The 14560-nt window shown below is 37.6% G+C and overlaps 3 protein-coding genes across 5 annotated transcripts; 1 reads left to right on the forward strand and 2 right to left on the reverse strand.

Annotated features, from left to right (window-relative positions):
- Window positions 1-6120: 6120 nt before the first annotated feature.
- LOC126801715 (RING-box protein 1a) lies at window positions 6121-8072 on the forward strand. 2 transcript variants are annotated; one of them, XM_050529155.1, is made up of 6 exons: window positions 6121-6275; window positions 6401-6541; window positions 6654-6704; window positions 6823-6882; window positions 7548-7619; window positions 7738-8072. In XM_050529155.1, exons 2-6 carry the CDS (start codon window positions 6409-6411, stop codon window positions 7773-7775), a joined length of 354 nt encoding a protein of 117 aa, XP_050385112.1. In that variant the 5' UTR covers window positions 6121-6275; window positions 6401-6408; the 3' UTR covers window positions 7776-8072. The 2 variants fall into 2 exon arrangements, with proteins under 2 accessions (XP_050385112.1, XP_050385113.1); XM_050529156.1 differs by having other exon boundaries at window positions 6143-6219.
- An 812-nt stretch (window positions 8073-8884) lies between these two features.
- On the reverse strand, window positions 8885-10572 carry LOC126802959 (uncharacterized). Its single transcript, XM_050530681.1, has one exon. It carries the CDS (start codon window positions 10444-10446, stop codon window positions 9250-9252), a length of 1197 nt encoding a protein of 398 aa, XP_050386638.1. The 5' UTR covers window positions 10447-10572; the 3' UTR covers window positions 8885-9249.
- Window positions 10573-10948: 376 nt separating this feature from the next.
- Window positions 10949-14224, reverse strand: LOC126802707 (putative receptor-like protein kinase At3g47110). 2 transcript variants are annotated; one of them, XM_050530378.1, is made up of 3 exons: window positions 12188-14224; window positions 11310-11777; window positions 10949-11182 (listed from the first exon to the last, which is right to left on the reverse strand). In XM_050530378.1, exons 1-2 carry the CDS (start codon window positions 14094-14096, stop codon window positions 11323-11325), a joined length of 2364 nt encoding a protein of 787 aa, XP_050386335.1. In that variant the 5' UTR covers window positions 14097-14224; the 3' UTR covers window positions 10949-11182; window positions 11310-11322. The 2 variants fall into 2 exon arrangements, with proteins under 2 accessions (XP_050386335.1, XP_050386336.1); XM_050530379.1 differs by having other exon boundaries at window positions 10949-11225.
- Between the last annotated feature and the right edge of the window lie 336 nt (window positions 14225-14560).

Consider the following 14560-nt stretch of genomic DNA (forward strand, 5'->3'; position numbering starts at 1 on the left):
AGGATGACGCAAAGCCAACACTTGATGCTCAAAGGAGATTCACCCACAAATGATAAAAATTGTGAAAGATGAGGTGATCAAGCTGCTCGATTGTGGAGTAATATACCTTATCTCAGATAGTTGGTAGATTTCACCAGTGCAGGTCGTGCCAAAGAAGAGTGGGGTCACTGTTGTGAAGAATGAGGCGAATGAGTTAGTACCCCAGAGGTTGGTGACTAGTCATAGGATGTGTATCGATTACAGAAAGCTGAATGTCACAACATGCAAGGATCACATGCCATTACCGTACATGGACCAGATGCTAGATAGATTAAATGTGCACGAGTTTTATTGTTTTCTAGATGGGTATAGTGGGTACAACCAAATATGTATTCACCCAGAGGATCAGAAGAAGACAACGTTTACATGTCCATTCAACACTTTTACCTATCGACGCATGCCTTTTGGGTTGTGCAACACACCAGGTACATTTTAGCGTTGTTGCTTGCGATTTTCTCTGACTTTATCAAAATATCATTGAGGTCGTTATGGATGATTTTAGCGTTTATAGAAAAGACTTTGATACATGATTAGAGAACTTAGAGCTAATCTTGAAAAGGTGTGTAGAAACTAACCTTGTGCTTAATTGAGAAAAATGTCATTTCATGGTCTATCAAGGGATAGTTTTAGGACATATTATATCCTCTAAGGGTATAAAGGTAGACAAGGCTAAGGTTGATATTGTGCATCACTTACCCTCTCCCACAACTATGAAGGAGGTTCGTTCTTTCCTTGGTTATGCAAAATTTTACAGGAGGTTCATCAAGGACTTTTCTGTGGTGGCTGGGCCTATGTGTACCCTGTTGTAGAAGGATGTGCCATTTTGGATGATGCATGTGAGCAAGCATTTGTGAGGTTGAAGGAGTTGTTGACGAGTGCTCCCATTATTTGTTCTCCAGATTGGAGCCTGCCCTTCGAGTTAATGTGTGACGCTTCAGATTATGCAATTGGGACAGTTTTGGGCCAAAAAAAATAAAAGAAACATGTAGTGATTTACTATGCTTCTCGGAATTTTAATGAAGCCCAGATAAATTACTCAACTACGGAAAAAGAGTTCTTGGCTGTAATTTTTACTTTAGAAAAATTTCGATCATATCTGTTGCAATCTAAAGTAATTGTGTATTCTGATGATGTAGCCTTGAGATATTTGATGACTAAGAAGGACGTTAAAGCCAGGATGATCTGATGGATACTATTGATTCAAGAATTTGACCTAGAGATCCGAGACAAGAAGAGAAGTGAGAATGTAGTGGCTGGTCATTTAAGCAGGATTGTGCGAGATAAGGAAAGACAGCCACTACGAGAGACTTTCCCAGATGAGCAGCTCTTTGGGATAGAGGTAAGTGTGCCTTGGTATGCAGACATTGTCAATTATTTAGTTACTAGGATTTTTCCTAATACACTTTCGCATGCTAATAAGGCTAAGTTAAAGAAAATGGCTAGACATTACATTTGAGATGAATCGTATCTATGGAAATAATGTAGTGATCAAGTTATTAGGAGATGTGTCCCAGAAATGAGCATATGTCAATCCTTACTTTTTATCATAATGAGGCGTGTGGAGGTCACTTTGGACCTCGGAGAACAGCCATGAAGGTTTTGGAGTGTGGATTTCATTGGCCTACTATCTTTAAGGATGTAAAAAAAAATTGTATTTCTTGTTAAAGATGTCAGATGACCGGCAAGATTGGTATGAGGGATCAGATGCCCATTTCTCCTATTATCACTGTTGAATTTTTTGATGTTTGAGGTATTGCTTTTATGGGTATGTTTCCTTCATTTAGAGGTTTCTTGTATATCTTATTGGATGTTGATTATGTGTCAAAGTGGACTAATCTAAAGTGGTTGCAGGTTTCTTGAGAACTAACATCTTTTGTAGGTTTGGAGTTCCACGTGTTCTGATTAGCGATGGAGGTTCTCATTTTTGCAACCGGATAATAGAGGCATTGCTCAAGAAGTATGGAGTGACCCACAAAGTTTTGACACCTTACCACCCTCAGACAAATGGAATGGCAGAAGTGTCCAACAGAGAGATCAAAGGAATTCTAGAGGAAATTGTAGGTCCGACAAGGAAGGATTAGAATGATCGCTTAGATGATACATTGTGGGCCTACAGGACAATGTACAAGACGCCAATTGGGATGTCACCCTTCAGATTGACGTATGGGAAGGCATGCCACCTTCCAATGGAGTTAGAGCATAAGGCTTGGTGGGCGGTGAAGAAATTCAATATGAGCTTGGATGAAGCGGGCCTACACCAGAAATTGCAGCTGAATGAACTTGAGGATATTAGGAATGAGGCTTACGACGCTTCATGGATGTACAAGGAGAAAAGCCGAGCTTACCATGACAAAATGATAAGAGGAAAGAAGTTTCAAGTGGGGCAGAAAGTTTTGTTATTCCATTCGAGGCTTATGTTATTTTCAGGGAAACTTCGTTCACTTTGAGTTGGTCCATTTGTTGTTACTAATGTGTTTACTCATGGTGCAGTTGAGATACAAAGTAATAAAACAGGGAAGACATTCAAAGTAAATGGGCATCGACTTAAGCCCTAGTATGAACCTTTTGAGGAACACACGTATGAGGAAACAAGTTTGAGAGATGCGCGAAAGTGCGAGTGAGCATGGGAAGAGTCTAGGATGAGAGACTATAAAACTCAAGCGCTGTATGGGAGGTAACCCATTTCCACCGTATCTATGGAGGAGTTGTCTACGGGAGTTTGAATTTTCCAATCCCTCCACTTTTATGGTTGAATTGTATATGTTTGGATTTTGATCTTACTCTATGCTTGTGAATTATGTTCTTAGTTTTGAGCTTACATTGATGACAACGTAATTTTATAAATATGGGGTAGGGGTTGCAAGATCATTGATTATTAAAAAAACGAATAATGAATAATGAAAGAAAAACGAAAAAAGTGTGTTTGTTTTATTGAGTCAGTTAGGTCTTAGGATGCCTCTAATGTTTAGGATGATTATGTCTCTAAATGCATAGATGATGGTTTTGCATTCCATAAGAATTAAATTGTGAGTTTCATTGATAATTTGGATTTGGTATGAACATGTGAGTTATGGATTGATTATGATATGACATACATGTTTGGTTAGTTTTAGTCCATAACAACCAGTGAGTTTTTGAGCCTATATGTACTTTCTTCATGAGATATAATAAGAAATTTCGTGGTGTTTTTTAACCTCATTATTCTTGCATATTTAATGACTATGTGCCATACCTTTTAATTGACTCTAGAATTTACTATTACTCGCTTTTGTGATTGTTGAAACTTTTAAGTCATAAAATGTTCTAACTTTGAAAGAGATTTATGAATCATTTCTAAGAATACCACCACTTTAGCCAAACAACCATGTGTTCATATATGTGTCATGTTTGAGACCCTTAGTTGAACCACATTTGAGCATACATTGAGTCTTTTCTTCATTACCTATATTATATACATGCTTAATACAATAACTTCTAGCTTATCCTATAGACTTGGCAGAACTCTTTTTAAGATGATGTATGAAATAAGTGTGGGGTGGAAGACATATGAAAAAAATCAAAATCTTTTAAGCAAAGTGACGAAAAAAATGAAGGAAATTGAAAAATATATATATTATATTGTCTTTTGTTTGTGATTTGGAGTTGAGTTGTAATTGAAAGTCTAAAAATGTTCATTTTACCTTTGTCCATTTTCACTTTGTGTATAAAATGATGATTGGACCCAATTTGTTAATATTTGACCCTTAATTGTGTTGGTGTCATAAGGGTTTTTAGTCTGCTAAGTCTATATGATGATCTTTGTGATTCCTTGATATTCCATACTTTTAGCTAAAGCCTAAACACTAACATTGTATAATGATCCTAATTATTCTTAAAATGAGCAAATTTTGGTTTATAGAGATAATCACAAGAGTTGAACATATGGTTTTGGTCCATTTGTGCACTTAGTTTTCAAATGAGGTTTTACAAAAAATATTCACAAAATGCTTTCATTTGATGAAATATGCAAGTTATTTGTTACCTTACTATATATTCTCTTGCATATACTTATGTGTGAATTATAGCCATAAAAAAGAAGAGACTATGCCTTGTGAGGAGGATTGGATTGACTAAACATGTTAAGTGTTTATTGTCTCGTTTCTGACTTATTCATACCATGAAGCATGTTTATGAAGCTTGGAATTTATGTGCTTACATTCAAATGCTTAAATTCGAAAACTATGTGTTATGAGATTTTGAGACAATCATTTAGGGGCAATAGTGTTTTATAAAGTTTTTGTTTTATTTTGCTAAGGGACTAGCAAAAGCCAAGTGTGGGGTAGTTGATAGGAGCACTTTGTGCGACATTCTTAACATGTTTTTACCTCCATTTGTACTTTGATTAACCCTTATTGTTATAATTTCGAGTCATTGAGTCGTTGTAGAAGTCTTCGGTGGCATTGATGGCATTTTTGTGCTTAAACGAGTTGAAAACGCAGAATTGTCTAGAGTTCCCTTCAAACCCCCCATTATTTGTTAACACAAAAAGTTTAGAGTTTCATTCAATTCTCCGGACTGAACGATCCCTGCTTATTCTATACGAACGATGACATTTTACATGATTTATTATAGATGTCTTAGAACGCTCTATCATGACCACGCACGATAGGTAACAAAAATTAAGTGATTTCAGATATGCAAACAATTTTCGGCGTTTGCATCTTTGTAATTGGTCATCCCGTAGAGCTTATTAGTGGTGTTTTCGGTTTACCGGAAATTACGATCAAACGAGGTTCGAATTGGATGAAATTTTACAAGGTCACTAAATATAAATACCAATCACATTGGTTGATGTCAATTAATCCCGAGAAGTTTCATTCATATAATCACTTCATAATGCGGTAGTTTTATTTTAAACATAGTATAAAAAGTTATGATACATTAGTGGACACTTCGGCGATTGACAATTCCGGTTCTAAATACGGTCAATTGACACCAGCAAATGTGATCAATATATATATATATATATATATATATATATATATATATATTTAAAAACCTCGTAAAAATTTCGTCCGTTTTAGATATAGTTTGATCATTCATACCTACGGTTAAGAGGCATTTTGACATATTTAAATCTCATTGACCGAGGCTTTTTAAAATGAGTTTCCTTGGTGCAACTGTGCACGATTTGTGACAAAAATTAGATGATTTTAAATATGCAAACGGCTTTCGATGTTCGCATCGTGGCAATGGGTTCTCTTTTTGGGTATATTAGTGGTGTTTTCGGTTTATCCCGAAATTCTGACGGTTAGACGAGGTTTGAATTAGATGAAATTTTAATAGGGTCCCTAAATATTACTACCGATAACATCAGTTGTGTCGATTAATATCGAGAAGTTTACTTCATATAGTTGTTTTTCATAATGCTATAATTTTATTTTAAATCTAGTATAAAGTTATAATATAAGAAATATAAATTTTTAAATATAGTATTTGACATATATAATATTTTATGTATAATTATTACAAAAAAACATATAATTGATATGTATAATTATATTATATGCATGTATAATATTTTATTACTTGACAGACTTTTACAGGCCGGTCCTTGCGGGCGTTTAGTGAGCCGGACCCATGGGTCTTGTGGACTTTCACACCTCTAAACTAAGTCTAACCCTCTACCCACGGAAGCGGGCTTTCTCGCAGACTATGCCATGTAAAAGCCCATCGGGTTTGCATGTCTCTGCAGGCTTTCTGGATCCGCTGGTTAATTAATAAGGTCTAACTATATGCATCCTATTAGCTCTATTCTCTTTAATAATCCTTTATTATTGCTCCAATCTTATTACCAAATTGTTTCTATCATGCCCATAAATTGTTTCTATCATGCCCATCTGAATGAAACTCATAACATTTACCCAGTTTGAGGGGATCAATTACCGTATCAACAATGCCCCAATTCCAGTTTAGGATGGGAACATAATGTTGTCACAATGTGCTCATATTATTTACACATTCCAAAATAGGAAAGAAAGATCAGAAAAATCTAAGAAAACGCCCTTTGTATTTAGTAAAACTAAAAATTAAACATATAAAACCCGACCCGATCTTAGTGCCAAAGCTCCATTCACCCGTCTCTGTTTCCCAATTTGACGCTCTCTCCTTTCTTTCTCTCCGTTCCTCTCAAAATCAAAGGTCTCCTTCTTCCTTCTTCTCACTCCCATCAAACCCTAATTCCTCCTCCCTAATCGGTACTTCTGTTTCTCTGTTCCTTTTTGTCTTTGATTGTTGAAATTAATAGAAGGATCATCTTTCTGGTTCCGCTTTCTGTAATTTTGGTGGTTGTGAACTGATTTATCTCAGCTAATTTTTGAAGCTAAATCCATGGCGACATTGGACTCCGACGTCCCGATGGTTCCCGTCGGTGAGGGCTCGAGCTCTGCAGGTCCGTCCTCAACCAAGAAGCCCAAGCGATTCGAGATCAAGAAGTGGAACGCCGTCGCTCTCTGGGCCTGGGGTGAGCTAACTACTCCAAACCCTAACCCTAAGCTCCTTGTAGCTTCGTTCGGGATTTGGAATTTCAGTTTTATGGTGTCTTGATGTTGGTTTTGGTTTGTTTCTGTGTGTAGATATTGTGGTGGATAATTGCGCTATTTGCAGGAACCATATCATGGACCTCTGTGAGTCTCTGTTCTTGTTTCGAATGCGATATTATTTTTTATTTTTTATTTTTTAGTTTAGTGTGGTATTTGCTGGGCTGATCATGTTTGTTTGTTTGTTTGGTGTGGTGGTGATTAGGCATCGAGTGCCAGGCGAACCAGGCGAGTGCTACGAGTGAGGAGTGCACTGTTGCTTGGGGTATGCTTCAGCTTTAAATTCTTGAATTCGTATAGTTTGGAGTTGTCGTGATAAATTTAAGGGCTTGAATGTCTGTGATATTGCATTGCCACTGATTAAATATCTATGACTTGTATAGTTTTTTTTTTTTACCATTCTGCGTAAATGCATAGTATTGTATTAAGTCTTTCAACTCTTGAATTTCTGAAATTTGGATTTGTAGTGATATCTGTTCGTGATATTACCTTGACACTGATTAAATATCTATTACTTCCATATATTTTACCATTGTGCTTAAATATATACTATAAAGTTTAGTTTTCTAGTCGTCAATTGAAGTTGTAAATTATCACATTTGTTCTTCAAAGAAAGAGAATTTGGTAGATTATCAACATTTCAGTCTCCACTATAATATTGTGGTTGAAAACCCTGTAAGGTTCTTCAAGTTTAAGGCCCATTCCAGAAGGCGGTGTTACTGTATCTTTGTGTTTGCTCTATCATTTGCTTCACTTTTTTTGGTATGCGTTCTGTGTCACATCATCTAGGAGACGACTGATTGCATATTTTAGGTTGATGTTTGAATTTGTTGCTGATAGTTGTTTTGTACAAAGTTGTTGTTTGCAGTGGCATGCATCTATATTTAAGCATGCGTCTCCTTTTCTGAACTTTTGGTTGTATCTCTGCAGGGGTTTGTAACCATGCTTTCCACTTCCACTGCATAAGCAGATGGCTCAAGACTCGTCAAGTGTGCCCCTTGGGTAAGATATGGCTTTATCACACCCTTCTGAATTATTAACTATCCCTAGACCTTCTGTTGTTTCAGGATAACATTGTTTTCTCCCTAATATGTAATGTGGTTCTCTTTCGTCATCTCAGATAACAGCGAGTGGGAATTCCAGAAGTATGGTCACTAGGATCTTTCATCTGGTGCGGTGTTGGGACTTTCTTTGCACATCGTCAAGTTTCACCTCTGTGGCAAACTATGCTTGGACGATTTTAAGGATGGTCTTATAACTTTTGTCTATCCTTCTTTTTATATGTAATCTGGTCCTTTATGGAGTTGTTTGTACTGGAAGCCGTATATTTTTGCTGTGCATTTAGCTGGGCATTGTCTGGATTGTGAATTTTCTATTGTCTATGGTCAACTTCATGGCGTTCTTTATGAATGAAGTTATAAATATTCATCCATATTGAGTTTGGCTTCTTTTAGATGTCATTGGTTTACCCTATAGTAGTATACTGAAGGGATGCTTGTCCAGTACTTAGCCAATCGTGGCAAGCCTGGTGACTGCAAATTGCAGTTTATAAAGAGATGTTTCCGGTTCAGAATCAGATCTAAGAGAAATAGGCCTAGGGATTGTGTTCCAAATTCTAATCAGAATATCTTTGTGCCTATCATTTATAGGACTTGTGCCACCGTCCCCATGTTTGAGAGTATCATTGTTTTTGTGCGACATTTTGAGAGTTGAATTGAAAATTTGAGATCGTCATTACAGAGCCCCAACACAATGCTTTCTCCAATGTTATTAATCACTTCTCAAGAAGTTTTTGAGTAAAGGAGCATTATGCTTTGCTCCAAAATTACAATATGTTAGCAAATCATGCTCTCCTAAATGTTATTGACTATTGTAATGTTTGGAGCTACGTTTGACTAGTTGAGCAGCAGAACTTGTAAGAACAGAGCTTCCTACAATTGATCAACTACTCCTCCAATCTGAAGTCGATTAAAAGTAAAAGGATTTTGACAGTGAATTTCTATAACTCTCCAAGCGTTCAGCCTAGAAAAACCACTGACCAGGAAACACAATCCGATGTTGTGAGCAGTTGATTACATTAGCATTAAGCAGATGGGGACAGTCAACAAACATTGTTTGTTCTACAATTTTGCCAGAAGATCCAACAGTGGAGGAGGCAGTGATTTCCCTATTAATCTTAATTTTGTTCTCTAAATGTGAACTACCATCCCTCTGAAACTTCCACAAAGGGTGCTTGAATTCTAGCCACATCTATAGGACAGCATCCATTTTCTTTCAGAAGAATATAGAATCCAAGTTGCTGATGGCAGGAAACGAGTTCCCACAGGACAAACTTCAATGTTTCAGAAGACATAATAGAGATGGCAATATAGAGTATAGACTGAAATTCCTTGACTTTGAACAATCTAAATCAAAATGTCTTCATGTCAGTCATAGGAGTATGAGTTTATCTCAGTTTTAACTGCAAATAATAGATGGCTAACTCCAGCTATCACTTCAAAGAAAACAGTACTTTGCAAGGGGGAGAATGGTAAAAGATTACAGAAGTGCATGAGTGGTAAACTGATAGGCACTTCTAATAATCCAGTTCATGAACAAATTACAAATGATCCACTCTAGCTCTCTCCTCAATTTATAAGCCGAGTTCTGCAAGACCTGTTTTGCCTTGATAGATGCTCAACAGTTCAGGCACTTGCTCTTGATATTTGCACACAAAATTATCCAACAAGCACTTCTCACTTTTCTTCAGAATATTTACTAAGGAAAAGCCTTCCTTTGTTATCAAGCCCTTCACCAGGAGAACTCTAATAACTGAACATGTAGGTATGATCCGCCTCTCCAAACTATAACTCAAAACATATGAATTTCTAGCCACATCTGCAGGCTGCCACCCCATTTTATTCAGAAGAAAATCCATTTTGCTCGAAAGAATGTTCTCAGACAAGGTCATAAACAAGGGATTCGTTCTAAATGCCAGCATGAAATCATCTTCAGTCCATCCCCATCCCTTAAAAACTCGCATTTTTTGCTCCCGCTTTGATGCATCCACCATAGAAGTCACAACCAATGCTTTCATGAATATCGAAGATGATGAAGGTTCGATCCCCATACTCATGAGCTTGCTGGCATCTTCCTTGAAACCCTCGGGTTTACGGCACATCATGAAAGGATGCCAGGTCAGATAAACAGAGATTGCTGATTCCGGCACTCCAAGCTTCCCTCTCAAAAATGCAACATTAGACACAAGATTTCTTTCAAACACCCCTGACACTGTCCATCTTGAGGTCCTAAAGAATGTAGCAACCCTGTGATCCTCACCAACTATACTCTTGATCAGATGATAAGAAGGAATGATACATTTCTCTAAGCTCCGTGTCAACATAATGGGATTGCTAAAGAGGGCCTTGGCAAGGTCATTGCCTGAAAGGCCAATAGAAACTAAGAACTCAAGTTTGGGCAAAAGGTTTTCAGGACTGCGCAAGAGCAGCCTTGGCAGTTTCTTAACAAGCACTTGGACTTGGGCATCACTGAGTCCGTAATCTCTGAAAAGCTTAATAACTGAGTCGGGTCGCTCTCGGGTTTCAAAGTGCACCCTCTCTGACACATGGAGAGCGATTTCTGGGGACATCCCAAATGAGTTTCTAAGGTATGAAACTGTAAAAGAGCTTCCTTTATCTTCTTGATTTGGTTTATCATTTTCAGAACCCAGTAATGATTTTGATGAATATGAAAGTGGGTTTCGAGATGAATGCAAATAGGTTACTGAATTAACGGAAATGCTACGACTTGGAAGAAGCAATTGCAATCTCTTAGAGCATAGGCTAAACATAATTGAAGCAAATGATAATTGAGAGATACTTGGGGCAATCAGAAAGGACTCACCAAATCAACCAGCCTTTGGATTTTGATGTTTTGCTCGCTTGCTTGGTCAATTTTGGGATTCAGGGTTTAGGGTTTTGGCTCCTCCACTAACCAAAGCAGCAGGGTGAATTCTGAGAAAGTGAACTGTTGCTTCCTTATATTGAAAAAACTTCCTATGTTTTTTTTTGTTTGTTTTGTTTTGTTTTTTTGTTTTTAAGGCTGCCACCCCATTTTCAACATGAAATCATCTTCTATTTCTTACAAGTTATGAGGAAAATTCTTGTTTCTCTTTCTCTCTAGTCTATACTAGTTCTTTGATTCTTCTACTAGTCACATAACTGATAATCCCATCAACCTTATCTCCATCACCAAAGTGGGTGGCACTTCATTGTATACAGATAAAAGTGTTATGCTTGAAGAAATGTTTCTTACAGAAACAGGTGCTGGGCTAATTCAAAAGAGATGCTTTTCTTCTAATGCCAGTGTAAAGAAAGGGTTACATACTTATATTGAATCATTTGAACAAAACAAAACTACAGCTATAATTGGAATGGTCTCCATTTTCTTATAATTGAATTTCACATAATTAAGCTACAGATTTCCTAGTAGTTCTTCCAAACTACCAGGATATTACCCTTGCCTTTAGACCTCCTATAGAACAGCTCAGACAATAGACTCCTCGCTTCCCATGCGGCCATGCCATACTGTATAAGGTTATTTGCAGGAAATCATGAGGATCATGCAGTCCTAGAATTAAATGAAATAGCGCGGAAAATATAAGATCATTTTAGAACAGATATGACAAAGAATTGGAAGAAAATAAAAGCACACCTCTTATTTAGCTTCATTTTGGCCTCTGTCGACGGATGTTAACACCACTGTAAGCATCTTTGATATGGTGTAGCTCCCTGTGGACCTCCTCCATAGACATCCTATTCCTTGGTGATTCTTCTGAGCATGCAAGTCCAATCTTAAGTGTTGCAAGTATGCATGTGTTCATCTTGCTTAAATTATGATGGTAAATGTTCTCTTCATCTGCTTGGATTTCATCGTAGTAACCATGAATGCTACTCACTTCATTCTCTGTTATTGAAGTTGTCTCTTCTAGAGTGGCGGTAAGAGTAGGATCCAAAATCTGCAGAAATCCTCCTGGAATGGCAACCTTAACAAAGTTGTGTAGATTGAAGCCGTCTTTAAACAAGTCATCGGTTGGTCTTCTTCCGGTGAATAATTGCAGCACAAGGATTCCATAACTATATACATCCCCTTGTTTTGATGGCTCAACACCAACTGCATACTCTGCAATTCATAAAACAATCATGTAAATCAGTTCTAATAAAAAAGCGTACAATATGGAACCTAAATGCAGTAGTATGCTAAGTTTTTTGCTTGATCATCAATGGTTAATAAGGTAAGAATGTATTAGAGAAACGAATTCATTTATTGGGTTATAATAGAAAGAAAGAGATCAATTTCATCACCAATATGGCCATATTTTTTCTTTAGGCATCATATCAAAGATACATATATTGTACTGCGTTGCTTGTGTGGGCATAAAATTTAACTGGTTTTGTATTGCCAGTGTGTAGCATGAGCTTTAAGCTACGTACTATGCTCATATTTTTTGAACTTAAGTTTTCATTCTCATGTATATCTTCAGTAAGCTCTTGTAGATGGAAAATTTAGAATTATAGAGAGGAAGTTATTACCTGGAGCAGCATAGCCAATGGTTCCCTCTATCCCGAGTGTGCTACTTTGATTCTCAGAGGAGTCTGGTGTCATTGAGATGAGTCTTGCTAGCCCAAAATCCCCAACACGAGCAACCATGTCATTGTCAAGAAGAACATTGCTTGGCTTTATGTCACGGTGAATAACTTTTGGTTCACAATGGTCATGAAGATAATACAATGCAGCAGCCACATCAACAGCAATATTCAGTCTCTGAAGAAGATTCAAACTCCTCGATTGGTCTTCTCTGTGCAGCCACTCATTCAAACTTCCATTTGACATGTACTCAAAAACTAGAGCTTTGAATTCATTACCATTGGGATCCATGCTAGAGCAACATGTTAAGATCTTCACAAGATTCTTGTGCCGGATATTTCTTAGCGCATTGCATTCTGCCACAAAACTTTTGGAAGCTCCTCTCTGTTGAAGGTTGAGGACCTTTATGGCAACAACATTGTTTTCTTCTTGATCAAGAATCCCTTTGTATACAGAGCCAAAACAACCTGATCCAATTTGATTGCTCGGGGAAAATCCGCCAGTAGCTTGATGAAGTTTTTGGTATGAAATCTTTGGAAGAAAGTGGATTGATGATACTGCTAGTAATGGTTTAATCTTTTGAGATATACTCATGCAATAAAGAGCTAAGATGGCTCCAAACAGAAGGGGGCATCCAATGACTAAAGAAATTGTTAACTTTAGTTTGAAACCATGCAATTTTCTTTGCTTTGGGACTTGGATGGGACATGGTGGTAGCTGCAATTCCGAAACACCACCACAAAGTTTAGAATTTCCATCCACTGATATTGCACTTCTGTTTTGAAAAACTCCTTCTTTTGGTACTTCACCCTCCAGACTATTTGATGAAATGTTCAAATACATTAAGAATGGAAGTGTTTGTAGGTCTTTTGGGATAGATCCTGACAAGTTGTTTCGTGAAAGATCAAAATACTGAAGACCTCTCAGACTAGCCAAAGAAGATGGTATGACTCCTTGAAAGAGATTCCCTTGTAGTAAAAGAAATACAAAGCTCTGACAGCTTCCAGTAAGTTCTGGAATTCCTCCGGTCAAATTGTTATCAGAAATGTCCAGTGTGTGGAGATTCTTCAGCATACTCACTTCCACAGGCAGATTGCCAGTTAGTGAATTTTTCGATAAGTTGAGCAACAGAGAGAAGGAAGAAAGGCCAATGACCTGTGGTGGTATATCTCCACTAAGTTTATTGTGTGATATATCCATGTCCTGCAGATTTTGGCAGTTACTAATACTTGGAGGAATGCTGCCTTCTAATTCATTTCCCCATAAATCAAGTTTAAACAATTGAGAAAGCTTTCCAATAGAAGAAGGGATCTGGCCTGATAATCTATTTCCAGATAAAGTCAATAATTGCAGCTTCACCAATGAGCCTATCTGAGGTGGAATTGACCCTGTAAGATGGTTATGTCCAAAGCTTACGGCATACAGCTCCTTGCAGAAGGTCAAGTTGGCTGGAATTTCTCCCTCTAACTTGTTATGAACAAGATTGAGATAGCGCAGTCGGAACAAATGATCAAGTTGATGTGGAATTTTTCCAGAGAAGATGTTGTGATCAAGGTAGATGCGCCTTAGGAAAGAGAGGTTGCCAATGTAAGGTGATATGGTACCATGCAAGTCAGAATCAGAAAGGTTTAAGACCACTACTCTCTGATGCCTTGAGCCACACGAGATCCCATGCCAGTTGCAAAAGTGAAGAGAATCATTCCACGAGTTCAACAACCCTTGTGGATCGCTCGATATGGATTCTTTGATTTTGAGCAACGCGACTCGATCAGTTTCATTTCCAAGTGCCTTTACAAGAGTGATAGGAAGGAAAAGGCTCATGAAAACAAGAAGGGCTATGGCATGAAGCTCCATTGTAATGTGGTTTGTAGAAGAAGCAAGAAATCTAGCTTAGCCGGTTAATGACCGCAGAGATCGAAATCGAAGACTCAGTCTTATAGGAAATTAAGAGACTGGATCTGCTATCATCTTTGAAATGGTCGGTTTGTTTGAATTATGGTTAGTACACTCTCTGAAGCAGAATTATGTGCATGTCAAAGTTGAAGTATGAGATACTCAATGACCCGAAAGATGGAAAATGAGGACTTGATTCTTGGAACTTAAGAGACCGCGGACTTGCTAGCTCCTGTGTCCCTACATGGAGAAAAAAATGGAGCATACCAACTGCCACTGATCAATGATCATTACAAATTGGTTTACTGCAATTTCTTTCAAGACTCGTGCTTTTAGACCAAGTCAATTAACCCGACTGAGGGAGGTGGACATCAATTTTTGGTGGTGAAAGAAACTGAGAAGCAGCTCTATCAGCTGGTGGATTA

Source organism: Argentina anserina, chromosome 7 (genome assembly GCF_933775445.1).
Source record: "Argentina anserina chromosome 7, drPotAnse1.1, whole genome shotgun sequence".
NCBI classification, from domain to species: Eukaryota; Viridiplantae; Streptophyta; class Magnoliopsida; order Rosales; family Rosaceae; genus Argentina; species Argentina anserina.

Excerpts from the sequence above, each read along its gene's own strand:
- LOC126801715 (XM_050529155.1), top strand. The coding sequence starts at position 6,409 with ATGGCGACATTGGACTCCGACGTCCCGATGGTTCCCGTCGGTGAGGGC. Across the intron at positions 6,705-6,822 it reads GAACCATATCATGGACCTCT|GCATCGAGTGCCAGGCGAAC; the intron begins GTGAGTCTCTGT and ends GGTGGTGATTAG. Across the intron at positions 6,883-7,547 it reads GGAGTGCACTGTTGCTTGGG|GGGTTTGTAACCATGCTTTC; the intron begins GTATGCTTCAGC and ends GTATCTCTGCAG.
- LOC126802959 (XM_050530681.1), bottom strand. The coding sequence starts at position 10,446 with ATGTTTAGCCTATGCTCTAAGAGATTGCAATTGCTTCTTCCAAGTCGT.
- LOC126802707 (XM_050530378.1), bottom strand. The coding sequence starts at position 14,096 with ATGGAGCTTCATGCCATAGCCCTTCTTGTTTTCATGAGCCTTTTCCTT. Across the intron at positions 11,778-12,187 it reads CATTGGCTATGCTGCTCCAG|AGTATGCAGTTGGTGTTGAG; the intron begins GTAATAACTTCC and ends TATGAATTGCAG.